General features: G+C 38.7%; 1 protein-coding gene across 1 annotated transcript in view; it reads left to right on the top strand.

Moving 5' to 3' along the window:
• LOC122796922 (collagen alpha-6(VI) chain-like) overlaps positions 1-26,490 on the top strand; it is a 183,728-nt gene that overhangs the window by 119,940 nt on the left and 37,298 nt on the right. Inside the window, exon 6 of the mRNA XM_044065689.1 lies at positions 9,861-9,923. Coding sequence (XP_043921624.1) covers positions 9,861-9,923 — 63 coding nt within the window. The remainder of the gene's footprint in view (positions 1-9,860; positions 9,924-26,490) is intronic.

Genomic DNA, 26,490 nt, shown 5'->3' with positions numbered 1-26,490 from the left:
GTAATATCGGTTTCCCTTCTTTAGAGATGTACAGCCCCTTTTCGAGAATTGCTCCTCGTTTTACCCATCTTTGTTTCTCAACTTGCGTAGTGAGTGTCTGCATTGTCGTTAACATTTCTAAGTCTAAAATCTCAGAGGGTTGTAGTTCCTCATTCAAAAGAAATACTTCTGAAGCTGCCTGCTTTGCAGCTGTATCAGCTCTCGCATTACCTTTTGAAATCCTATCCTGTTGCTTGGTATGAGCTGTGCATTTACAAATAGCTACTTTCTGAGGTAACTGAATAGATTCTAAGAGATCTAGAATAAACTGTGTATGATTAATAGGTTTGCCAGTAGATGTTATCATTCCTCGGTTTTTCCACTGTTGCACAAAAACATGTACAGTAGAAAAAGTGTACTGGCTGTCAGTAAAAATGTTCTCACATTTACCCTTTGCTAAGGTACATCCCCGTGTCAAGGCAATCAATTCTGCTGCCTGTGCAGATAAGTTGTGTGGTAAAGGTTTTGCTTCTATAATCTCAGTATCAGAAACTACTGCATATCCGACTAGGTTCTGTCCTGCAGGACCCCTTTTGCACGAGCCATCCACGTAGTATGTCACCTCGGCATCATTCAAGGGGACATCCGTGAGATCTTTTCTAGGCAGTGTCTTTTGCTCAATCACCTGCAGGAAGCAGTGTGGTGTGCCATCTGCAGGGGTTGGGAGCAAGGTAGAAGGGTTCAAAGTCGTGCATCATTCAATTGCCATATGAGGTTGGCTCAACAATATAGTCATACAGGAAAGATGCCTAGCAGGGGAAAGATATGCTACCTTCTCTTGCAGTAAAATAATTGCGACTGCATGAGGCACTCTCAATGTGAGAGGGTGGAATAAAACTACTGAGGCTGAAGCCTGTACTGCCATTGCAGCTGCAACTACTGCTTGTACACAGTGAGGTAAAGACCATGCCACTGGGTCTAGTTGTGATGAATAGTAAGCAATAGGGTGTTGCTTGTCCCCATGCTGCTGTGTTAACACTTACGCCATATAACCTTTCTTACAATCTACAGTTTGGAAAAAACGTTTATGATAGTTTGGTAATCCCAGAACTAATGAGGACACTATTAACTGTTTCAGTTTGCAGAAAGCAGATTCTGCTTCTGGTGTCCATTGTAACAAGTCCTGTGCTGCCATAGGCTCTTTATATATCAGGTCAGTCAGTGGTGCAGATTCCAAGGCATAGTTTGGAATCCAGCTCCAGCAAAAATTTGTTGTACCCAGGAAGGACATCATTTCCTTCTTGGTAGTGGGTTTTGGTGCTTGTAAAATTGCTACTTCTCTGTCCTCGTCTAATGTTCTACCCTCTTTGGATATTACATATCCTAGGTATTTGACTTGTTTTTTTCAAAGCTGCAATTTATTTTTGTTTACCTTATGTCCTTCAGCGAATAAAAATCATAATAGCGCTATGGTATCTTCTTTGCAATCTTGCTGGGTGGGGGCCGCCAGCAGGATGTCATCAACATAAAGTAAAATCTGACTGCCTCTTGGTGGGGTAAATCCTGCCAAGTTGCTTGCCATTTCTTGTGAGAATATTGTCGGACTTTCACAATATCCCTGTTGTAGTCGCGTATATGTATACCTTTTCCCCTGAATGCAACCCAATACTGGCTGTCAGGGTGTATTGGTATCGAAAAGAACGCATTGCTGATGTCTACACCAGAAAAATATTTCTGTTTGAGTTTTAAATCATTCAACAGGGTGTGTGGGTCTGGCACTGTAGGTGCCCTTGGAATTACTGCGTCATTTACAACTTGTAAATCCTGGACTATACGCCATTCTCCATTTGCTTTCTTAACAGGAAATAAGGGTGTGTTACATGGTGAATCAGGAGATTCCACCAGTACCCCTTCCTTAAGTAAAGCTGCTATAATAGGTTTGATTCCTACCTCTGCATCTTTCCTTAAGGGATACTGTCTTTTCTGTGGTCTAAATGCTGACTTTGGCATGATAGTAACTGATCCCACTGTACGAATATGTCCTACATCTGACTTTCCTGTTGACCAGAGAGTTTCTGGTATATTCCATAAGGCATTCTCTTCCTCCTTTAATAGGAGTGCTAATCAGCTGTCCTTGCTAGACTGCAAGTGCACGGCTGGATGGGTCTGAGTTATCCAATTCAGCCTCTGTATTTGTATTCCTTGTTCTGACAGTTCTAATTCTGTCTGCCTTTCCCATCTCATAACTTTTTCTCCTAAGTCTGCCCATTCTATGTTTCTGTCCTTGGTTAAGCTAACATGTGGTAATCGGTTAGATTTATAAAGTGCAAAGAACTCCTGGGGCAATGAACAGCTGGCTACACTGTTCCCTTCCATGTCCCAGTATAGATTATGTAATATCAATCTGTTTGCACGATTTTTAAACAATTCTTGCTCATATTCTTTATCAGGTCCTGGTGTGTTACAGTAATACAGAGTACAGCGCAACAGGTGCTGTTTGTCAATGTCAAGGGAGGGGAACTTCCTGATGGCTATATTCATTAATTCTTTGGTCACAGTCCCTGGACCAGTCGTAACCAAGTCCTGACTGTACCAATAAAACACTTCACCCTTCGACTGCACTGCAAAGGTATAAATTTGTTGCTGTGCTTCCATACCCTGCATGGTCGGAACTACTGCTATACCAAATAGCTGCATAAGTTCTCTGCCCAAGAGGTTTACTGGGCATTTCGCAGAAACAACAATTTTGCTTTTCTAGGTCAATCCTGAAACAGGATCAGTTATTGCGATGCCACAGGAGAGAGGATCCCGGTACAGCTGTCCATTAGCTGCTTTTACTAGTATATAATCAGGTGACTCTGAATTTTCTGACAGTTTGGAGGGATGTATCAGGGTTCATGTCACACAAAATGTAACCTCCCTCCCTTCTACCAAGAGTGTAACTTTTGGTTTTGTGTCTGCTAAATAGAGCTCTAAGCTCAATAAAGCTAAATCTAATATTTAATTTTCTTCACTATCCATAACTTCCTGCACTTCCTCTATTTCTTCTGTCACATCCTCTACTCCTTCTTTCACATTCTTTCACATTCTCATTTGTCCTTTCTTCGCTATCCCCTTCTAGTGATTCCTGACTATCATATAGTCAGTCCTCACCCTCCTTATCTTCTGTGGTTGCCTTCTTGTTTTTCTTGCAATCCCTTGCCAAGTGTCCCTTTTTACCGCATTTAAAGCATTCTCCCCTTTTCTTTCGCCCTTCAAAGTCCTCTGATCACTGATCAGATTGTTTGTTTCCCTGGGCATTTTTCCTGCCCTTTTTCCTGGACTGTACTACATAAACTTCTGCTCCATCTTCTACAGAAAATACTTGGGCTTTCTTTTTCTTTTTGCTATTAAAATGCCTTTCAGCATGCCTAGCATATTCACATAATGACTGTAACCGGCTTATACAATGATCTACCATGTGTTTTGTAATAAAACTGCTTATGGGTGCAATACTGCCTTTCAAAAATGCATTCTTTAACTGCTGTTCATATGGGGAATCTTGTGTCTGATCTTCAGGAACTTGCATTCCACAGTGGTTATTAAAACATTCTAATAGTCTGGCATAATATCTGTCAACAGTTTCACCTTCTTGTTGGATGCATTGATTAATGCAAGTCCAGTATGCCCTAGGCTTCCATTTCTCAGAGATGCGGTCTGTAAAACCTTTTACTCTGTTGTCTAGCTCTGTGCTGCTATGTGGGAGGGGTCTGTGTGCAGCATCACGGGAATTCCAGTTGCCACTAATCATGTGCCAATCTGGTCCCACAATTTGCCTAACTACTTTTTCTACCTCTTCTCCATTTAAATTATAACTTAGCCTCATTCCTTGTAAATCTTCTGAGAACTTTCTAAAATTAACTTTTGGATGGGGAATTCCCTCAGTGGCTTTCCAGATATCTTCCAGAGTCCAGGGTCTGTACACTAGAATAGTTGGGTCCTGGCCTTCCTGTCCTGCCTGAGGATTAGGTACTTCTATGAGTGGACATATTTCTTCTTCACCCATAGACCGTGAATTCTTAACCATTTGATATAACTCAATGCCTTCATTCGAGTTACCTGCCCGTGTTCGAGACCCGGTCTCAATGGAATCTCTAATAAAGGGTTTTGCTTTTGTAATGTCTCTATTTTCAGTGACAGCAGGGTATAATGGGGGTGGACTAACCTGTTCACTTGCTTCATATTCTGGTAAGGGAGGTGGAGAGGCCAATGCTATTACTAAATTATTGTCCTCCTTATCTAAAAACATCGCTTTTGAATTATTATTCTTTTGTTCCCTATGGTTTACCTCCTCAATCCACCTGTGTGCCTGAGGAATTCCTAAATGGCATTGCTTTTTTACCCGACCTTTGGAATCGGTTTTGAGCTGTTTGACAACTTTGATAAGTGAGGATTTTTCTAATTTTCCATTGAATTCATACTTATTAACCCATTTTGAATAGTATTTAATATTGTCAGAGCGCTGCGACTGCATGTATTTTGCGTCTTCGGTTAACGGCAGATTTTGGGGTCTTTTTGTGCAATTATTACCCATTTGTTTCTACCCTTTTAATCATTACATAACCTCTCTTATTTTTAACGTGGTACCATGGATTTTGTTATAGTCTCTTCAGAATGACTACATACCTACTCTGTTTTCCCTGATCTATGACAAGACAGTAATTTTTTTCTGTCCCTGACTTGTATAAATACAGTCTTGACAAAAACAATACAAATCTAGTCCCTGATCTTTAACAGAAAAAAGTAGATTCACCTTACCTGAACCTTCGTGATTGATCACTTGGTTCGTGAATACCCGTCCTTCAGTCGCAGATCAGAAAGTGGCTGGCCTCTTTTGTACGACAATTCAGTCGGAGGGCTTTTCAAATAAGAAGAACCGATGTGGTTTCTTCCCCATACGGTTTCAAGCCACCTGGCCCATCTGATCCAAGGTGAAGTGAGAGTTTCTGGTCCGAAGAACCAATCTGTCAAAGGAAAAAACTTCAAAGACCAATTCATGCAAGGTTCAGATATGGCATTTAATTACTTGCTGCAAGGAGACAAAAACATGCAAATACAGGATTTTGCCTAACTACTAACAGGAAGTATGCTCTTCTTATACCGTTCTACAAAACGTTGCTTTCTATAGTTGACATAATTAAACACAACTTTCTGTATTGTTCTACAGCAGATGTTACTCAGACTTTCTGCTGACATGACTGGATTTATGAAAAACATTTGAGAAAAACAACCTGACCTTGGGGGCTTTAGCCGCTATAAGCTTCTATTGTGTAGTTCTAACATGTGTTACATTTCAAGGTACTTTTCTAGCTTAGACACAAGTAAACGCTGATTGCAGTTCATATTTTCAAGCAGTCTTTGTTCTTATTATCAATAGCTTCTGCAGCTGTGTATTTTCTCACAGCATAAGTGGAACTCCTTGTCTAAATTTCATAACATTAATACAAGTGATACATCTATTTATTATTTTCCTGAGACAAGCAGAAATTATCTGCTTCCCTGTAAATTTCCAGGGCATAAGTAAAGATTATAACTGCGCATATTTCATAACAATACAAGATTGGAAAGCTTCTGCAGTTTGTACAGATTTATGCAGTGTGAAATAGAATAAATGTGTTAACCCTTTTCAAACCTTAAATGTACTAAGCATATTACTAATACATACACTAATACATATTTTTCTAACAGGGAATAAAGCAGCTTCAGAGACAATTTTATATATATAAATATATATATATATATATATATATATATATATATATATATATATATATACATAAATATATAAATATATATACATATATATATATATATATATATATATATATATATATATATATATATAGTTTCACTTCATAATCTTGAATTACTGAAATCCTGAATTTCAGTAACCCGAGACTATAAAGTCTAACCATTAAGAAAACCAAAACCCACAATTCCGAATCACACAAACATGAACATACAAACACCATATACCACATAAGACACACACCATTCCACGCACAGCACACAAACCACACAACCCTACACTACATATAAGCAGGGGGGCAAGCCCCCCACACCCCCCACTTATATATACCAACTCAGAAGTCGCACATAACATAAAAAAAACAACCTCACACACACCTTCCTCCACTCGCTCGCACACAAATACACATCACACATACACAAACACCAGCAAATCCAACATTCACTCTCACACTTACACCTCCCTACCTTTACCCACACATGCAACATACAAAAACACACACAAACACTCACTCACCTGCAATCTCAGGCACCATAACACTACACGCGACGCACCGGAAATGCATAAGCGCGGATTCGAGATATTCAAATTTGCGCTTATGCACTTTCAGCATTCTGGTTTTCGTCTTCATGGTCTTTCAGCAACTCAAGATTATGAAGTGTAACTATATATATATATATATATATATATATATATATATATATATATATATATATATATATAAAATGATTATCATAAGGTGCATAGAGGAAGAGAATGAGCAGAGTCACAAAACAATGTATGTGTCTGGGAGATGCTAGTAAAACACCTCAGGTGTTGGTGAAGAATGGTTGTGGTGCACAGTGTTCTGAGTAAAGAGAAATGGTTTGATGATATGTCACGCTGAAGGTAACACTGGCATTTATCCTGGAAATATTCACACACATGAAAGAAGAACAAGAGGCTTCTTAAAAAAAAATAATAGTTCAGTACCTGCCTTCCAATCTTGCCCTGCCTGTGGACTATTTTCAAAAAGTAAAAGCAGCAGTCGTGGCAGGAGGTTTAGCAGATCTGATGAAGTCACTGTAAAGATGAAAGTGTTCATATAAATAAAAGTCTGATCAAGGAAACCAATGCTCTGCGGATAATTTTGAGTACACTTAGAGCAATGTTGATTTTTTTATATACTTAGCGTGTTTGCATGGTACTGGTCATTATACTTGCATTGTTTTATCTTCTCACTTCAGTTGGAATGCTACTTTCCCCTTGACCTATACTATTTGAAGTTCAATAGTTAGCTGCAACATATTTTGTACAGTAAAGAGAGCACTAAGCAACTAGGGCTACACCTCTGTGGGCACCCCAGAGACTTATGACTGTGTGCTTTCTAAACATGAATCCTGGCAGGACATTTAGCAGTATTAAACAACACTCTTGTGGATTATGAATCAGCCTGATTGCAGTCATCATGTTTCCAGAGGAGCTTTGTTTTTGTGTTCAGATCAAAGAATGACTTGGTAAGAAATCTCTAGTTAATGTGGAAATGTTTCTAACACCTGCATATATCTTCATTATGGTTAGAAATTTAGATGTAGTGATGACACTTTGTAGACATTTTCATCCTATAATTCAAAACATTAAATTCTTTGTCTGAGAGGAATTGCTGAGGTGGTAGAACATGCAGTTGCTGCTATGAGAAGACTTGGCTGCAAGATATTTAACTAGGAAAGGTTATCCTTGGGACAAATGTACCTTGGCTTTCAGATTAATCAGTGAGCTGTCAGGCTAATTTTTATGGATGCCTTACTGATGCCAGAAGGCAGAAATCTAAAGTGTCAAAGTATTTTAACCATTTCTTAGTATTACTTCCAAACATGGTGTTCTAGAAGCCAAAGGTCTAACCAGTCTTCTCAAAAGGTCATCAGACATGGATATTGTGATAGGGGTAGCACAACCAGCATTGAAAGAAAACTTAAAAGAACAGGGATATATGTCTGGTATCTCAATATCTGCAGCTCTAGGTTCATTGGATCTAGGTCTAAAACAGGAAATTTGCTGTTCTGAAGATACAAACGTACGTCTGACTGGGTGTTCAGGGAAATTCTTTAAATGTCCACTGTCTGAAGAATGTGGAATAATATACTATGAGGCAAACTTATTTGAAAGATGAACTATACATTCAGCAAAAATCAGGATGTACTGGGCATGAGACAATGGATACCTTTAAGAAAACTGTTAAGAAGTTTCCTTCACTTATGCCATAACTGAACTGCTGGTGTTAAACAATGGTGTCTCCTTAAGCAGTCTTCTGAAGAGGCGACCAATAGCACTTGGCCCCGTTAATCCACAATACATATGGCATTACTTTATCACCCGTATCTTTAGAATAATATGGAGGGTTATAAAAAGGAGAGTTAATGTGGCTGTCTGGTCTCTACTCTCAGGTTTATAGGACCATTTCTACCCTCTGAGAGAATATTAACACCCTGAATTAAAAATTTTCATTGATGTCTCTGTACTTTTCTTCAGAGAAACTGCTAAGAGTGGTCATCAAGTGATCAACAAACCCATCAACACTGAAAAGCCAATGCATTTTGAATGGACCATTGAGGCACCTCACTGGTCCTGGAAGGAGTGGGTATTCACCTTTTTGGGCTTTCAGCAGTTCCATGATGATGGTCAGTTTGTCAGTCATTAGAATGATACTTCTTCTTTACTAATGACCAGTGTGACATCACAGTATTGGATATGTTAACTTTCTGTAAGATGGTCAGGGTCCATGTAATACAAAACTGCTTGCTTGAAGAGCATTTTTTTGTCCTTGAGGTTACATGTGGAAGAGTGTCTCATCCATTTGGAAAAATGCTCGATGTAGCCAAAATATAAAAAGAATTGGTAGATTTGATAGATGACATTGATTAACTACTAAAGAACAAAACACAGAAAAGGCCAAAGGCTCTCAGAAATTCTACCAAGAACTAATTCTCAAGATCAACTCCTTTCTTCTAGTGACAGAATTATTAACTGAAATGTTTTATTTTCTCTGCATGTGTTCAATGTTACAGTTAGAACTGGATGCAGCCAAATATAGTGAAACCACACAAGGAAGTGTGTCAATAGCTACTCAGGCTGGTATGTTCCATAGCTTTCGGGAATTAAACATAAAAAGGATGTTAGTAGAGCAGAACGGGTCCATTTGCTGAAAGCTGTTCACTCATGGAGCTTATTTCATCAGTAGAGACATTCATAAGAAGACACTTAAAGACTGCGCAATATTTAGAATGTTAGAGTACAAAACTACAGGTTGCATGTCTTCCCAATGCATCAACTGATCATGCGTTATGGATTTGAAAGAATTCATGATTGTGTTACAGAAAGATCAGCTGTGTGGGGGCAGTGTCTCTGACCTTCCAAATGTTTTGCAGTATATCTGTCATTAGCCCATGTTGAGGGGTATAATTCAGCATATGCAACTGTCTGAACTCAAAAGCTGTTAAGTGAGTTACAAACAGTTAAACAAGGCACAAAATAAAGTAGATGTTTGGCTCCATATTGAGCTTGTTCTGAGGATTATAACGATGACAGTGGGTGGTAAAAGAGATCAATACACCATTTACTCCCAATACATTTATTATGAAGCTACATAAATGTATTAGGAATTTTGGAAACTGACACTGTGGTCAAATCTTGTCACCTGGGGAAGAACTCTATAAATTAAGAAATATTCACTGACAGTACTCTAAGAAAGGAATTCAATGTGGGTTGGCAAGAGCTACAAAATGTCATTAAGTTACACTGTCATTAAATTAAACAGAGTGTTGTGGCTGTTTCATGTGAAGAATTCATAGAACAAAACATTAGTGACAGGATGTGAATGGAGAGGCGGGTATTAATAATGAATGATATGTTGCCTGATGTTAATTGGACTGTTATGCTAAGATGAATAATAAGTTCATAGTAAGTGCCAGGCTAACTGCCTTTGAGGGACATTTTAAGCCAAGCCAATTTCACTCGGTGAGAATTAAATCCTGTACATCTTGTCTGAAAAGTAACCAACTTAATCGTTATACCAAGTGACCATTACTTCTAACAGGTGTTTACTTTATATGTTTAGGGAGATGATGGTGATCCTGGTAGCCCAGGTGGTGAAGGAGGAAAGGGAAACAGAGGAAGACAGGTAAGAAGTCAAATGAATAATTAAATCCTGATTGTGTCTTTTCTGCATGCACACACACACACACACATACACACACACACACACACACACACACACACACACACACACGCACGCACACACACACACACACACACACACACAGACACAACACCTTGTTAAAAGCTGAGGATGAAAATTTAGCAGCATGCAAAATGTGTAGTAGAACTGGCGGAAAGAAATTAAACTTCTTTACAAATGTGCAAATATTTAAAACCTGTCCATTACTGATTTGGACAATAGCCTGTTGGACTTGCGGTCTTCTGTAAGGAATAGAATCATCTATATTTAAATCCAAATAGATGTTACCAGTGGTGTGAATTTAAGTCCCATATTGTATGATATAACATGGCTACAGCAGTGCAGATCATGAGACTACAACCAATAACATTTATATATTAACTGGTGGCAGCGGTGTGGATCATGATACCATAGCCGATGTCTATCACATATAAATTGGTGACAACAGGTGAGATTATACACCTGTCTGTCACATGTATATCTATACAAAGACAAGATCTTGCATCATAAATGTGTCTCTATATGTACTTTGAAATTGCTTAACATGAAAACTCAGAATATAAGAAAAATACAAATCAGGAATGATAAAAATAAAGATAATTAAGCCACACACCAATGAAAAGACAACCAAAACATTATCTGACACCAAAACTGATAAACCCAAACAACAATAAATCACAGTAGCCAGAATGTCCATCAGCAAATTAAAGAACAGCATAGCACTGAATATACTGTTTAACAGTTTGAGCATGTCATTAACTTATATACCAGCTACAAAATTAAAACCACTGAAAACACTTGTGTCAGAGTCAAATGTAACACTGATTACCTCTCCAACCATCGAGAACACAAAAAAAGACTGCAAATAATCCTGATAAAATATTTGGAATATAAACAGTGCCAAAAATATTCATGATACACACTAAGATAGTAAACCAGAAGAGTTCTTGCAGCATCCATTTCTATTTACAGAAATGATGGTACAGAGAGGCTCTTTAGTGGTTAGTGTTGCAAAATATCACCTTGCTAAAGTTAAGTTGTATCTGCTTTTTTTTTCTTTTTTGCTCTTCAATTTAAGAACTGAGGTGTAGTAGAAAAGTACCTGCTACACAACCACTAATTGGCTTTCTACACTATGCTGAGGTCTTTTTTTTTTGTTTGTTTGTTTTTTGTTGTTTTGCTTTCCAGTTGAGCAGAAGGTGGCAGGTGGCATGGATTTGCTGCTCTAGGAAGCCTATGCCCAAGCAGCTTTCTTTAGGTGCTAGAGGAGCCAGTTACAGCTGTGATAATATGTGTTACAAGCCCTATTCCACCATTCAAAATATATTATCCTAAACTTCTTAATATTAAATGTTGACTTTCATCTGTTAACCCATTTTTCAAGTTTATCTAGGGTTCTTTTGTAGACTAGTTAATCTGAACATGACTACTACACAAAGGATGAATTATCTTTTAATACCCTAGGTTTATTTATTTAATCATCAGGAGACAATATAAATCCAAATATTAAAATTTGGAACAAACAACTATGTCCTTGAGTGCCCCATTTGCAACATTTCATAAATCTAATATTTTTCCATTCACTATTATCAGTTTTCTCCATCCATCAAACAGTTTTCAGTCTAATTAAGTAATTTTCTGCCAACTCCATTTCTAGCAATCTTTCCAGTCACATCTGTCAGTTTTCTCCCATTTTACTATCTAGTAATACAGCGCTGCTCTGAAACTTCACAATCACAGATATAGGAGATGGCATAAGCTTTACATATATAGAGCTGTTTCCCTTTATCTGTGATTGCAGTACCACAGAAAACATTTCACAGTAAATAAACAGGGCTCTCACTGAGCAGTAATCAGTGAATTGTCTCACCTTGAGTTATGCACTGATACAATAGACTGCCATTCCATACTGACTATATTTACCATATTACGATCCAATAAAAGTGTTATTAACTGGATTCAAGTTATGGTGAACTAATAAGATGTAGCCACTGGGGATCCAAAACCTTTTTTTCAGCTATACATAAAGCTAAAGTGATATTAAATGTCTATTTTCGCCATCCTGTCTAGTGGTAGATAGTTCAGCATTTAGTTAGACCTGACCTACTATCCAATATAGTCTGTTTTTTAAAGAAAGTTTTGCAATCATCAGCTAAGCATAAATGCTGATAAAGAGAAGGCCTCATTAATGCCTGCTGTACAATTGCCATCTGAATCATTGGATCCACTGCCTAATAAATGTGTTCTAACAAACTTAACTGTGGAACAGGGAGAGATTATCCCAGCCCAATGTCTGGAAATCAGGCAGCTCCTTTTTTCCATGACAGTGAGCAGCAAGAACCAGGCCAGAAGGTGATGAAGAAAGGCACTAGAAATGCAAAATTAATTTCTAGTCAAACAATTTCAGATCCTAATATTAAAAGTGGAAATGTACAAAACTGAGGATGTCATTCCAACATAAGGAACAAAAAAAAAGTAATACATTGATAAATCTTTGACTGTAAAATCTGCCTCTGATTCAGCAGGGCTCCATCTGATGACCATAAAATTTCTTGCTTGGAGACAGAAGAAGCAGGTGCTAAAAGCAGTCTGGGAATTTAGTTCAGTGACGCTCAAATAATTTTTAGTAAGATTTTCTTAAACCTGGTGTAGAAGGTTACAGCCATTTATAACCCAGCTGAAGAATAAGGCATTGTATGTTTTCTGTCAGATCCCCATATTCACTAAGGGATGAAAGTACTGAAAATACTAAACTTGTTTTTTTGTATCCATTTAATGCTTAGGAGAGGTCAGGGGATTTTCTTTCAGAATCATCAACTAACCCAGAGGTGCGGAAGGGAGAGATTCAACAAACATTCCTTTACCAGGGAAAGCAACTCCCTTATAAAAGGCATGGACTTTGAAGACTGGGGTATTTGGGACAAGAAATGGGTCACAGCAATGACTGGAGAGCAGTAATAATTAAAACAATAATGTAAAGACAATTTTCACTGCTAACTGGGAAAGTGATCCTAAGTGGTAAATGAACTGATGCGCACCTTGCTAAGTGTAGTTTATATATGGGTCATCTTAAGTGTGTATATCAATATAGAATTGTATATATTATTGGTTTTACAGGTGCTACACCTAACAGTATTAAACAAAATTCCTTGCACTAGTAAGTCGTGGATTCATCTCTTCTGAGCTGCACAGAGCTGGCATACTGTTAACCCATGTGCTTAGATGTCTGAGATGTAGCTAGGTGAGGTTTTATTCTCAGTCCTCCATGGGGTGTGTTTTTCTTTGTTAGTGGATGGTTGATATGAGCAATGAGATTGTAAGATCACCTTTAAACATGCTGACTGGTCACTCGTAATGTAACACTGGTGGTAGGTTAATTTAATATTTATTTATTTATTTGACATTTGTTTACTGGGATGGTCCATCTGGGTCAGAGCTCATTTTCAGCAGAGACCCAGGAAGAAAAGCTTCAACAATACATACATAATGTAGACAGGAAATTATTACAATTACTTAAGAAGACAGAAAATACATTTCTTTCATAGCCATAGAACTATATAAACAATAAATTTAAACTAAGAAAAAAAAAGAAATCGAGTTTCCTCAATATTAGAGGAAGTCAAACATATAATGTATGTTAAATGACCTGGTCTTAGGATATCTATACAGTCTAAGGGATCTCAATGGATAGTAAGTAGATATAGGTGTTAGACAAATATTCAGAAGTTGCCAACACAGGTGGTCACATATACATATGAAACATGCATCTTTCTTGGCATCAGGATATAATAACAAAGTGTAAGGATGTTTATGATGTCAGTAGTTGTAGTAGTCATTACATAATTTATGCCCAGAAAGTGTTAATGATACTGTGAGGGCATAGTTACAGGAAATAGAGGTGAATGAAGAGATGTAAGGAATGTTTGGTGGGCTGTCAATTAAGCATAGGTGATGAATATTTGGATAGATGAAGCCTCTAAGAAAATTTGGATGGTAGAGCAATATAGAAAGAAGGAATGATAAAGTGTATGAGAAATTACCCTTGAGTAGAGCATGAGCACAGCCAAGAATTCTGAAGATGGTGCTCTAGAGATTGTTTGAAAGCTGCTAGTTCAGGAATGCTTCTGATTGATAGTGGGAGGGAGTGCCATGCTTTAGCCATACTGTGAGAGTATAGGCTCTGTCCAGGTATTTTTGAAGCTTTAGTGATACTAAGGAGCTTCTTGTCTTCAGATCAGAGGGCTCTACTGGGGTTTTAGTGTTTGATTGTATTGTTTATGCTGTGGAGTGTTGTGAGTTGAATATAGAGGAGGTGAGTGGGGACCTCTAGCCAGTCTAGCTTTTGCAGAGGTATGCAATGGTGAGTACTGGTTTACGAGTTTGAAGCAAACATTGCTGCTTTGTTATAGCACTCTTCCATTTCAGTTTTTATGGAAGTGTGTAGGTTGGAGAGAATAAGGACACCATATAGAAGGGAGGGAAGTAGGAAGGTTTTTTGCAAGGGTGAGCTTGGTTGATGCAGTCAAAGAGCCTTTGCTTCTGTATAAGAGCCAAGTTTCTAGTGTTTTTTTACATTTTGTTGAACATAGAGATCAAAGTTTAACTGGTCTTCAGTAGTTAAACCTAGCAGTTTTGTGTGATGGACTATTTCAAGAATGGTATTATCAGCAGTGTGTATTTTGAATTGTCTTGTGTCAATAGAGTGATGCTTTGGCAGAAATAGGAGTTTAGTTTTCTTTGGGTTTAGGAATAATTGATAGACAGCCAGGATTCAAAGGCTGAAAATGTGTGTTGTGTGATAGAGAGGAGTTGGGGTAGTGTAGAAGAGGTGCAGATGATGGTGGAGCCATCTGCAGAGTATTCCAGTGGATAAGGCAGTGTGAAGATCATTTGTGAATATGTTGAAGAATAGGCGACCTAGAATAGAACCTTGTGGGACACCAATGAGGTTGTGCAAGAAGGGAGTGATTCTGTTTAGCCATTTTGCTTCTTATTTTCACTCATGTAAGTAGCTGTAGAACCAATGGAAGGCGGGAGGGGAAAACCCAATATTTCAAAGCTTGTATAAGAGTAAAGAGTGGAAGACTGTGTCAAATGCCTTAGAAAGGTCAAGAAATATAGAAGATACCAAGTATTCTCTGTGTCTACCTCGGTTAATAGAGTCGCTGAGGGATAATAGGACTGTAGAAGTACTGTGGCCTGGATGAAAACCATGTTGGGTATGTGAAAGAAGATTGTTTTGTAGCAAATATTTCAATACCTATTGGTGTACACATTTTTCTAAGATTTTTGAGATGGGAGATAGAATGGCTATGGGTTGAAAGTTTGTCAGATCAGTGGATTTACAGCCTTTGTGGATAGGGATAACATAGGACATTTTGCTTATCTGTAGTACTACAAATTCTGAGATGGATCTATTGAGCAAGATGCTGATAGGGTAAGGTAATGAGGAGGGAGTTTGTCAGTGGACGTAGAGCAAGGTTTTAGTTTCAGCAGGAGTTTTCTTATAAGGCTTGTATGAGCAGGTTGCAATGAAAAAGTTGCTGAATTTTCAGAATTCAGTTTTTGGCTGATATTCTCGAGATGGTCTGTGCTAGTATTAGGGGAATTAATTGGGGGAGTTGTGGAGCAGAAGGGGGAGGTGTTGGAGTTAGAGATATTAGAGATTAACTCAATTATGGATTGTATGAAATGGTTGCTAAAGGTTTGGCTATTTGGAATGGAGAATCTTTGAGTGAAAGGCAAGGCTCTTTTCTGTACCAGGGTTGACCAGGGTTGTTATGGAGGTCCAGAATTTTTTTGGATCGGTTTTGTGGTTTTGTTGTAGGCATGTAGTATGATTATCTGTCTTTGATGACTTGTTTCTTTACACAGTTTCTCAGCTGTTTGAAATATGTTGGGTCTGTATCATTTTTACTATGCCTCCAGAGAGTCCAGGCTTTATTTATTTTTTTCATTAGATTTTTACAAGCCTTGGATAGCCAAGGGACAGATTGTTTTTTATTCTTTTTGTGTGGAATGGAGCACGACTGTCTAGTATTTTTAGGAGTTGCTGTTAAGGTAAAGCACAACTTCATCTAATGGGAGATGTTTCAGGGGAGACCAGTTTTGCTTAAATTTTATTGGGTAAAATTGGTTAGTTTCCAAACTGATTTTAGAGTGTATGCCATAAGGAGGTGTACATTAGTATTGGTGATAAATGTTGGTAGGTGGTCATTGAGGGTATTTGGCAGTGTGCCACTAGGGGTGAAGTTAGTTGATATAACACCAGTATACAATCTAGGATAGATTGTTTGATATAGTCCTTATTGTACCTGGTAACAAATTAATTAGGTGTGAGTAATCATAGAGGTTAACACTGTTTTATGGAAATTCTGATGAGATGGACTGCCGGTTTATATTAACGTTGCCTAGAATAATAGTCTCATGCTTGATGGTTTGAAAAGTCCAAGACAGAATATCCCCTAATGTGGGGATGTTCTGTCCTGGAGGAATGTAGAGCTCAATGATGCAGATTCGCTTGGTGTTGTTAAAGTTATTTCAGTGTTGGTGAAAGTGGGCATATTATCTTTGAACTGAGTTACGTTAATAGTGTGGGAGCAGAGTAGAGCTACTCCTCCTCCTTTCCTGTGGTGCCTGCCATGTCTAGTTATGTCATAGTTAGGTGGCAGTACTTCAGAGTCTCTTATAGTAAGGTTTACCAGGTTTCAATTAGGGCTAGGATGTCAGGTTTGTGCTGGTCTATCCAAGCATGAAAGGGGAGTATTTTATTTGAAATGCTTCTAATGTTGAGGGACATGATATGTACGTTTCTTGGACATGTTCTAAGGTCTTGGTGAGTATTGGGTCCAGGGTTGGGGTGGATGTCTCCACACTGAATTAATGCTGAGAATATGTAGGATAGTAATGTGTTGAGTTTTTTGGAGGGAGAATATGTAAGAGGTATTTAGCGAAGTGTACCCTGTAAGGTGTGTAGTAGCTTTGTTGTTAAGTAATAGGAGAGCATGTAGAGAAATATATCTGGAGAGATATCTGAGGAACTGTTAAGGTGAAAAATGATTATTAGTAGTCATTATATGTGAAGAGAAGTTAATAGTTAAGGCTTGAGTTGGAAGTGATGTTACATGTGTAAGGATTATTAAAAGGGCTGTTAGGCTGGATATTACATACTTAGTTGGGTGAGTAGGATGCAGATGGAAAAAGGTTACTGATGATTAGGGTGGACTAAATCTCTTTAGGGAGTTCAGTCTTAAGTTAGCAATTGTCCTTACAGAGGGTATGAGGTGAGTGTATTTTGAGGTATGAGTTGTAATGTAGTTAGTGGAGCAAGGTTCAAGAGTTGGTGATGTGATTGGTTAACTGAGAAGTGTGTAGTAGGCGGTTAAGGTATAAGAGTTTGAGATGTGAGTGGCTAATTGAGAGGGAGGGTGGAATTAGTAGGAGTAGTGGGGGTGACTGGGATTTGGAAGTAGGGTAAGAGAGTGGAGTGAGCTCGAAGTGCAGCAGGCCAGACTATTAAGCAGCTGAATGCAAAAAAAACAATCACACACAGAGACAAGTAAGTAGAGGCACTGAAAAGGAGATTATAATGGCTGTTATTCCTGAGTAAGGAGTTAAGGAAGGGAAGGTTACATAAAGGAAAGTCAGAGATATACACTGAAGTGTCTTATAGCTACAGTGCAAGAGTAAGGAACACTGAGATGACAGAGAGAATTACCAGAATGAGGTGAGAGCTTTCTCAGTACAATTGTGCCACTATTGGAGACTGAAAGTGCAGTTACAGATACTTTAGGAGATGCAGGGTGGGACAGGAAACAATAATTGGAGGCAGAAGCTGAAGGGGAGGATAGGGTTCATGGTAAGGTTCAGTGATGTGCAGATAGCCTTAGATACAGATACAGATTAGGTGCACAATATGTACTACTGCATTTAACCTACACTAACAATAGGGTCTGAGCTCTGGATAAAACTGTGTTGACTTATAGGTGACTTAAATAACTTTTCCAGCAGGTCAGGAGTGAGGTTGCAGTTGATTGAGGAGATAGTTAAGGGCTTGCAACCTCGGAATAAAAGGAGGGGAAGGAGAAGTAAGTGATAAGTGAACAGCCATGCAGGTTGTGAAAAGAACTGAAGAATAGAGTAAGTGGCAGCTAGAGAAGTAAGTTAGGGTTATCTAGAAGAGCAGGGAGATAAGTAAACCTAGTGGTTGGTGTGAAAAATGTACAAAGAAACACAGAAACAATTGCAGGTACAGTGACTTAGGATGCCCAGAGTAGAGTTATTAGGAATATTAGGTGAAGTACAGAACAATGGTGAGATAGTGGAAAAATATAGCAGAGAAGATTCAAATACATACAGCATGTTATAAAAGATGTCACATTAGTAGACTGTACCGTTGTAGTCACTAAACTGATGCAGCAGCTAACCATTGTAACAAATAAGTCCTAGTTCAGTTGGGTAATTAAGCCTGCACTTAAATTAACAAAGCGTACTAATGTTCATTATACAATAACCCCCCATTAATATTCCAAAACATTCACACTGACTGGCCAGCATGCCCGTAGTAAATCCTGCAATATACCAACGGAAAAAGGTCCGGCAACAGAGACTTTCTTTTATACGTTGCTTCCGTTTCAAAGCACTGATGTACTGGGTATGTATGGGAACGCAAGTCCCATATGCATGCGCAGTACATCAACACAAGGAAGCAGAATACCACCACTGGTGGAAGAACAGTAATGCACCGTTATACAAAGACATTATTTAAGAAAAGTAAGTATTTTTTTTTCTTAAATAATCTCATTGTATAATAGCAATAACCGACTCCATGGTTGTGGTATATTGAAGATTTATCCATGGTTGGCTTTATTTAATCACTTGGGCTTTGCCCTCATGATTAAACCATGCCAGCCGTGGGTAAATCTTCAATATACCACATCACGTCGCCAGTTATTGCTTAAGTAATAACATGTACACATCTATTGCAATAGAGATTTAGTAGTATTATCCAGCTTTTCTAAAATGTTAACTATATTGTTTCTAGCACAAAGTACTCATAAAAGGGGAGACAGTAAGGCATCTGGTACAGAATGCACAGTCCAAATTATCTAATTTCATGCATTCCAGTAACTAATACTGGAGTCAATACAGCAACAGAAAAAATTGTGAGTTAACATCCAACAAGACTCCTACCAAAAGTAATACTTTCAATGTCATTTCTAATACAGCTACATATCAGTATAACAAAACTCTGTGGCTAATAAACCAGTCATACGTTGGTGTTTTCACATGAGGCCATGGTGGTGCACGGTTAGCAATGTTGCCTTACAGCAAGAGGTTCCCTGGTTCAGTTCTTGGCTGGAGCATCTTCTGTGCAGAGTCTCCATGTCTTCCCTTCAGTCAACTGAGTTTAAAGACATGCAGGTAGGTGCATAGGTGTACCTTCTTTGAAGGTTGGGTGCTGGGAAGGCAACTTGACACTGTAAAGATTCACTGCCAGTCATTAGTAGACTGGAGTTCTGCTGTGAAAAGCAGAAAGACAGCTTAAAGACTTTGGTGTTTTCACATACAATCCTTTTTAGGATGAGAATGCACAAGATTTATTCTACAAGCATCAAAAACAGCTGCATATCAGTAAAACATGTACAATAGAACTTACAGTCAGTCGTGCTTTGACGTTTACAGAAACAATATGTTTCTGGGTGAGAATGCATGAGATACTAGGATTCAAGCGAAAAAACAATGTACAGTACCTTATACTGTGCGTTAGCCACAATAAACAAAAATAAACAAAAAATTCAGTTATTTAGATGTTCCTGCACATCACTGATACGAGTCCAGAGAAAGAGAGAAACTAAAGTGGAGAGAGATGGGTTGGGTGGGTGGACTAATGGTTAAGGTGTTTGCCTTACAAACACAAGGTGCAGGGTTTGAGTCTCACAAGGGATAATTGACTAGGCTTACAATGGCTTGCAAGGGCAGTTAGCCTAGTACTAACCTATGACTGAGATGGAGCGAACGCCTGTTAGAAAGTTTAAATGTTGCAAAGCATTGTGGGAGAAGAGAAAAGAAAGCAATGGTGAAAGTAATACACATTCAACCACACCAGTACTAGACCATTAAGCAGTTGAATGCAAAACGCAATTACACACAGAGACGAGTAAGTAGAGGCACTGAAAAGGAGAATATAGTGGTCATTATGTCATAGAGTTCCTACATGTTAACTTAATTTCATCAGAATGCTTGTTGTTGTTGCTTCCACTGAAATGAGGTATATAGTGGGCAGAAAGGGGGAGCTGTTGATAGTATGCTGCTTTTTATTTTAAAATAAAATATTTATAATTTTGAATAATCTTGAGAGACATAGGTGCGTGGGTCCCCTCACATTGATGCATATGTTAAATATTTATTTTAATGTCCACTGTTTATTTTGAGGGCATTATTTCTCATTTATCTAACCCTGTGTCCACTTTTCAGTTGCAAGGGATCTTCATTGATGGATGTAAAGCAATTGTATAGATTAATAAACCTCCTGGGCATTAATACCAAGTGCAGAAGTGGTCTTTGATGTTTTTCACACATTATAACAATTTTCTGCAAAATGTAAAACCTAGTTGAGACCTGTGAAAATTACTAATAGTCCCTAAAATGGGTAGTAAAATAGGAACTGAGGAAAAAATATCCTGCAAATGGTTTCAAGTGCATGGCAATACAGCCGTGCTACTTCATGATAAGATTGGCTAATAGCCTGGATTTGGCCAGTGCTGTGGTGTAGAGGGCTAAAGCCCTAAATACATCCCCAGCAGCACAGGTGCAATTAGGGGCTAGGGCATATGAGTTGCTGGCAAGGAGGGATGGCTATGTCCATTGGGAGGGTGTTCATCAAAGATGCTCCCTGAAGGGGAGGTATGGTTTACAGAGGGGAATAGCATTTAAACATTGTTGATGAATGCAGGGTGGAGTGGGGAAGTAAGAGTAGGTCATAATAATAACCCTCTCCTCAGCAGCAGAAATAATTGCCAGTGCCACCTTCTCAGGATAACCTTAAGAGCCACACTGGCCCGAACTCACTTGGGGAAGTCCGGGGGACAAAGGAAATCAGGCAGACCCAGTGGTGGATGGAACACTAGGATGGCCAGAATGAATGAAGAAGGGGAGAGCAGGAAAAATATATCAGCCTGGATTTACAAACATGGCTAAACATTTGCAGTAGTGGTCAGAGATCTAATAGTAGAAGTCTCCTTCTAACACTCAACTAATTCAACATTTAGAGGACAGTGCCAGAATATTAGAACAACATATAGTATGCTAAACAGTTTCCAGTTTGGCACATAATTAAACTGCTCTGCCCTCTGGGCTTAGGTATGTCTCACTCACCTACAAGTCTTTAATATCTACCTGAAGCAGTTAAAAGCCATGGACTGTTAAGAGGTATAGAAGGTGAGAGTAAACATAAGAAACTCAATTATACTGTCTTTCTGACAGTGCTCGCTAAGTGCTTTACAGCTTTGAAAGCTGTCAAAACACTTGGCACTTTTTTTCTGTAACCAGTGGAAAATGGAGCAGATAAAGCTCCATGCACTACAAAGAATTAGGGATAAAGTCCTGACTACGACCCAGGCGACCTAGGTTTGATTAGTGACTCTGGTAACTGACGGAGTGGCAGGGAGTGATAGGCATGCTCATCCTGGGGAGGGTTGGATGACTGTGGTCACCTCTGGCTGAAGTGAAGACTGGAGATATCACCAGAAGGAGTAGTCAATGGGATAGCAGTAGGCTTGGCTGAACTGCTGCAGAATCGAGGCAATACGCCACATATTTACATTACACATGCCTACCTTGGACCGGGCCATAAACCACTAAAAATAGGGGAGGTGTAGGGGAACAAACAATAGACAAATAAATAAGACCCCCCCCCCCCGGATGGAAGCTCAGACATGCCTAGCCACATTGCCTTTAATCTGTGACTGGCCCCAGCAATTAATGGAGTTAAATCCAGGGGGCTAGGAGTACCTGGCAGACCCGGTGCAGAAGGGGCATGAGGGCCGGGCCCATAACCATAATGTAGCGGGGTGGGATTATGATCAGGTCTCTGATAATGACCCTTAATTATGTGTTCTCAACATGGATGCCAAGATTTATCTCTTGACCTTCGCTCTTGAGGTGAATTTCTTGGCATCCACGTCTCAAACACATAATAAGCAGGTTATGATCAGCAACCCATTCATAGTCCTTTATATTATTACATACATCCTGCACATCAATAATGTTTGGGCCACAGGTTAATTGTTTTCTTTTTACCTGTAAGGTTAGGGGCTTTTGAGATGGTTTGTGTTTGTAAGGAGCTGATTCCTGCTCCATGGTCAGGTTGGGAGGGGGTGTTGGACTACTGACCATCTCAGGGTTTAAACTCCAGAAACTAGACCCTGTCTTGACAATAATGATAGAGGCAAACTGTAATCCTCTCCCTAGAGTGATTGATGGCTGATATATAAAGACGTTTTCTGTTAGCAGGTTGCGATTTCTCAAAACCATTCATATATGTTTATACATGTGTTTACTTTTTCTTATGATATATTTGCATTGTGGTTGATGTTATGTATCTCTAGTATCCACTTCTTTAGGAAGAACACATGGTTAGACTATATGTGAAGGTGGAAGTGGCCAGCTAGACCCACCAATTCAATCTTGGAGGTATAAAGGGCTTGCACTGAATAGCTATCGACTGGTTGTTTTCATTTTATCAGGCCTTCTTCTTCATTTTTGTTATTCTCACAGTAGTACAGATTCACCCCCCCCCAAAGAAAACACATGAAGTTGGATAACTCTGTAAAGTAATAGTTTATCTATAAGGCAGTGATTGCATTAGTATTGTGAAATAGGTAAGTGTGTGACATGATGAAGGGGCTGTATTAGCTGGATTTATTGGTCATCTGAATGGCATCTTGACAACACTATACTCAGGCTATCTGTTTACATAAAAGGCTAGGCTATGACTACAACTTCCAAAAACAATCTTGCCCAATGATATCTCATTTACCTTTTTTCCGGATGATTTAAATTGCAAAGCATGTTATACAAGCACCTAAAAGTAGAAATACAAATAGTTAAGACTTTCTCGGTTGATGTAAGAATATTTGGACTTGATAACTGTGCAAAAGCAACATCATTTACAGAAGGAAAGCTGAAGCACCAAAAACAATATATATATATATATATATATATATATATATATATAAAATAGGTTCCGTTCAGAAGCTGGAAATACCAAAATCTCGAATTTCAGTATTTTGAGCCCAAGAAGCCGAATCCACATAATAGCGAAAGTTTAGAAGCGCAAAATTCAAAACCTCGAATAGTGGGGGTTTTGAATTTCATGCTTCTAAAGTTCCACTATGGTCATGTATTCAGGTAAGTGTGTGTGTTAAGGGGTTTGGGTAGGGGCTGTGGTGTGTGTCAGTGTGTTTTGCTGCTGTGATGTGTGTGTGTGTGAAGAGAAAGTAGCTTATGTGGTGGTGTTTTGTGTGTGTTTGTATGTAGTGCGACCTTGGAGTGAGAATATTTAAGTAGGGGGCATGTGGGGGGGTTCAGCAGAACAGTAGAGTGATCGTGTGTGTTTGTGTGATGGATGATATGTGTGTGTGTGTGTGTGTGTGTGTGTGTGTGTGTGTGTGTGTGTGTGTGTGTGTGCGCGTGTGTGTGTGCATGTGTGTGTAGTAAAACCGCAAAATTCAAAGCTTCCGGTATTCTAGGTTTTGAATTTCACAGTTTTTAGTTTTCATTGATTTGTGGTTTCCACTTCTTGGGCTCGAGATACTGAAATTCAAGATTTCAGTATTTCGAGCTTCTGAAGTGAATCCCTATATATGTGTGTGTGTATATACACGAGTCTACCTGAGAATATCGAAACCCCACATCAGTGAACCCCATTTCATCAAGACGACAATATCAAATGTAGAGTGTGCGTGTGTGTGTGTGTGTGTGTGTGTGTGTGTGTGTGTGTGTGTGTGTGTGTGTGTGTGTGAGGGAGTTGTGTTGCATTGTGATAATGTTATGGGAAGGGCTGTTTTAATTTAAGATGCATATTAGGGTTAGTGGCAGGTGCCGGGCTAGGCTTACCACATATTCCTAGGGAGGAACAGGGAGGGCCACTAACTCTAAAGTGCATCTTAAGTTAAAAAATCCCTCCCCATAACATCATCACTATTCAAACAAATTAGAGCTGAAAGCATTCAGGTTTTGGATAGGTCATTGGAAAAGGAAATGTGTTTCCTTTTTCAATGTACTGAGTGCCAATGTGTTTTATGATCGATATAATGAATATTTAATATGTTTTGGTGGATGTTCTGTATGTCAACTAAGTAACATATCCACTAATCATTATATAATTGTATATATACTATATGCTATAAGATGTTTAACTTGGTTATTGTAGGGTGTGAGGTGTTTTGCATTCTATGCATTTTCCCACATCCTATCTCTGATTTTCATTAATTCTTTGGTGCCTTTAGATAGCAAAGGTGGTAGATTTGCTTTTATTCTTTTAATTCTGAGAGTGCTAGATTGTTAAGGATGCTTAAAAAAGATGGTATTAAATTCAGCATTATCTAGGGAAAGGTTCTTTAGTATGCACCAGTTGCAGAGATGTAGGGCAGCCAGAAATGTTTCAGGATGAAATTTGGTTAAGCTGTAACAAAACAATGTGCAATAATCAAGTAACAATGCTTTACATTTATGAGTAAGCATAGACAATCTGACAAACAATATATACATAGAAGATCTATGAATAGACATATTTTATTGGAGAGAGTCCAAAGGATGGCATTGTTTTTGACAGAGGCTGATGCAAACAAGGGGAGACCAAACTCAAGTTGGGCTAGGAGGATACCTTTTTCTATAGCAGCTCTTGCTGGATGAAACAAAGAGTAACTATGATATTGTGATGACCCAAAAGAGCGGATTGTTGGTCTTGGCTCTCACCTTTTCTATGTGCTCATGGAAATTTAGTGTTTGGTCTAGCCAAATTCCTAAATATAAAAGGAGATGCTGGCTTCAGTGGGATTATCACAGTCAAGGATATTAAAAGACTACGAGATTTGAATAATCTTTTATGGGTGCCAAAATAACATGGACTTTTTTTGGCCCTGAGAAGTAGTTTATTGGAGTTTAGCCAGTGCTGTTTCTGATGAAGGTCCTTTTGGAGTTGACTTTCAAGTGTACAGTGTGAGGGATCAGGACTATAGATGACCATATCATCTGCATAAAGAGGTTTTAGTAAGTGCAGTAAGTCTAGTGGGAGTTTGCTGATGAAGACTGAAAATAGAAGAGGTGATCGAATGGAGCCCTGTAGGACTCTAGAATGAATGAGGGAACTGTTGGAAATAGTGGGCTTTATCTTTACCTGGAATGAATGGTTGGATAGACCATTTTTGAACCATGCAGTGGCACTGGGGCTAACCCAAATGTTTTGCAGATGGAGAAGTAGAAATAAATGGTTGACCATGTCAAAGTCAGAGGTTAAGTCAAGAAACAGAGAGCCGGTAAGATTTCCTTTATCCATATTAGTTAAAAGGTTTTCAGTCAGGGTCCATAGAGCAGTCATTGTGCTCCTACCAACCCAGAATCCATGCTGTTTTATAAAAAGAAGGCGGTACTTTTGCAGGTAAGTCGTAAGTTGGTTACATACGATTTTTTTCAGAATGTTGCCTACAGTACCTGAAATAGGTACTGTAAATAGGATTTATTAGTTTGTTTTATGTTTCCTTAGCTGTTATTGTGTTAATTTCATTGTCCTATCTAGGAGCTTATCTCCCCGGGCCTCTACTGAAAATGGACATGTATCCAGTTAGACTAGCCCGGTCAACAAATGTAAAATAAAATAAAATAATAAAATAAATTTTACCAAGGCTGGGTAAGATGGAGATGGGGTAGAATTGATTGCAAGAAAAAGGTTTGTTTTCTCTTGGTATTAGCCTGACAAAAGAAATTTCCAACTATTTAGCATAGTTTTAGCGGTGATGTAAAGGTTGTAAATGTGCTTAAGAGGGTGTGGTGTTAACATTTTGGCAGTGGTACAAGAACCAAGGGAAAATATTGTCAGGTCCAAATGCTGAGTCCAAGTAAGTGTCTTCAAAAACATATTTATCATCGGCCCCCTTTTTTTCCTCATTTTTTACATGGGGTCGGGATGCCATGTAAACTGTGGCCATTTATCTCGATTCAGTACTACACACCTGCCTTCTTCAACACTCATACCTGAGTGCTGCAGATCTTCTCTCACACAATTTATCCACCTCTTTGCCCTTGTTTCCTTTTACCTTCTTCCTGTCTGCCCCAAATCTATTTCACCAGATTGTCTTCTGCTTTTCTGCACATGTGCCTGAACCACAATAATCTTTGATCTTTTCTGCAATTGGAGCTACTTTGGCTTCTGCTGTTATGTCCTCGTTTCGTCATCTGTCTTACAGTGTGCATCTTACCACCCATCTCAGGTGCTCATTTCCATCACCTC

This window comes from Protopterus annectens, chromosome 3.part0 (assembly GCF_019279795.1).
Source record: "Protopterus annectens isolate FY-2018-M chromosome 3.part0, PAN1.0, whole genome shotgun sequence".
In the NCBI taxonomy this organism is placed as follows: Eukaryota; Metazoa; Chordata; order Ceratodontiformes; family Protopteridae; genus Protopterus; species Protopterus annectens.
This window is presented reverse-complemented; position numbering and strand designations above follow the sequence as displayed.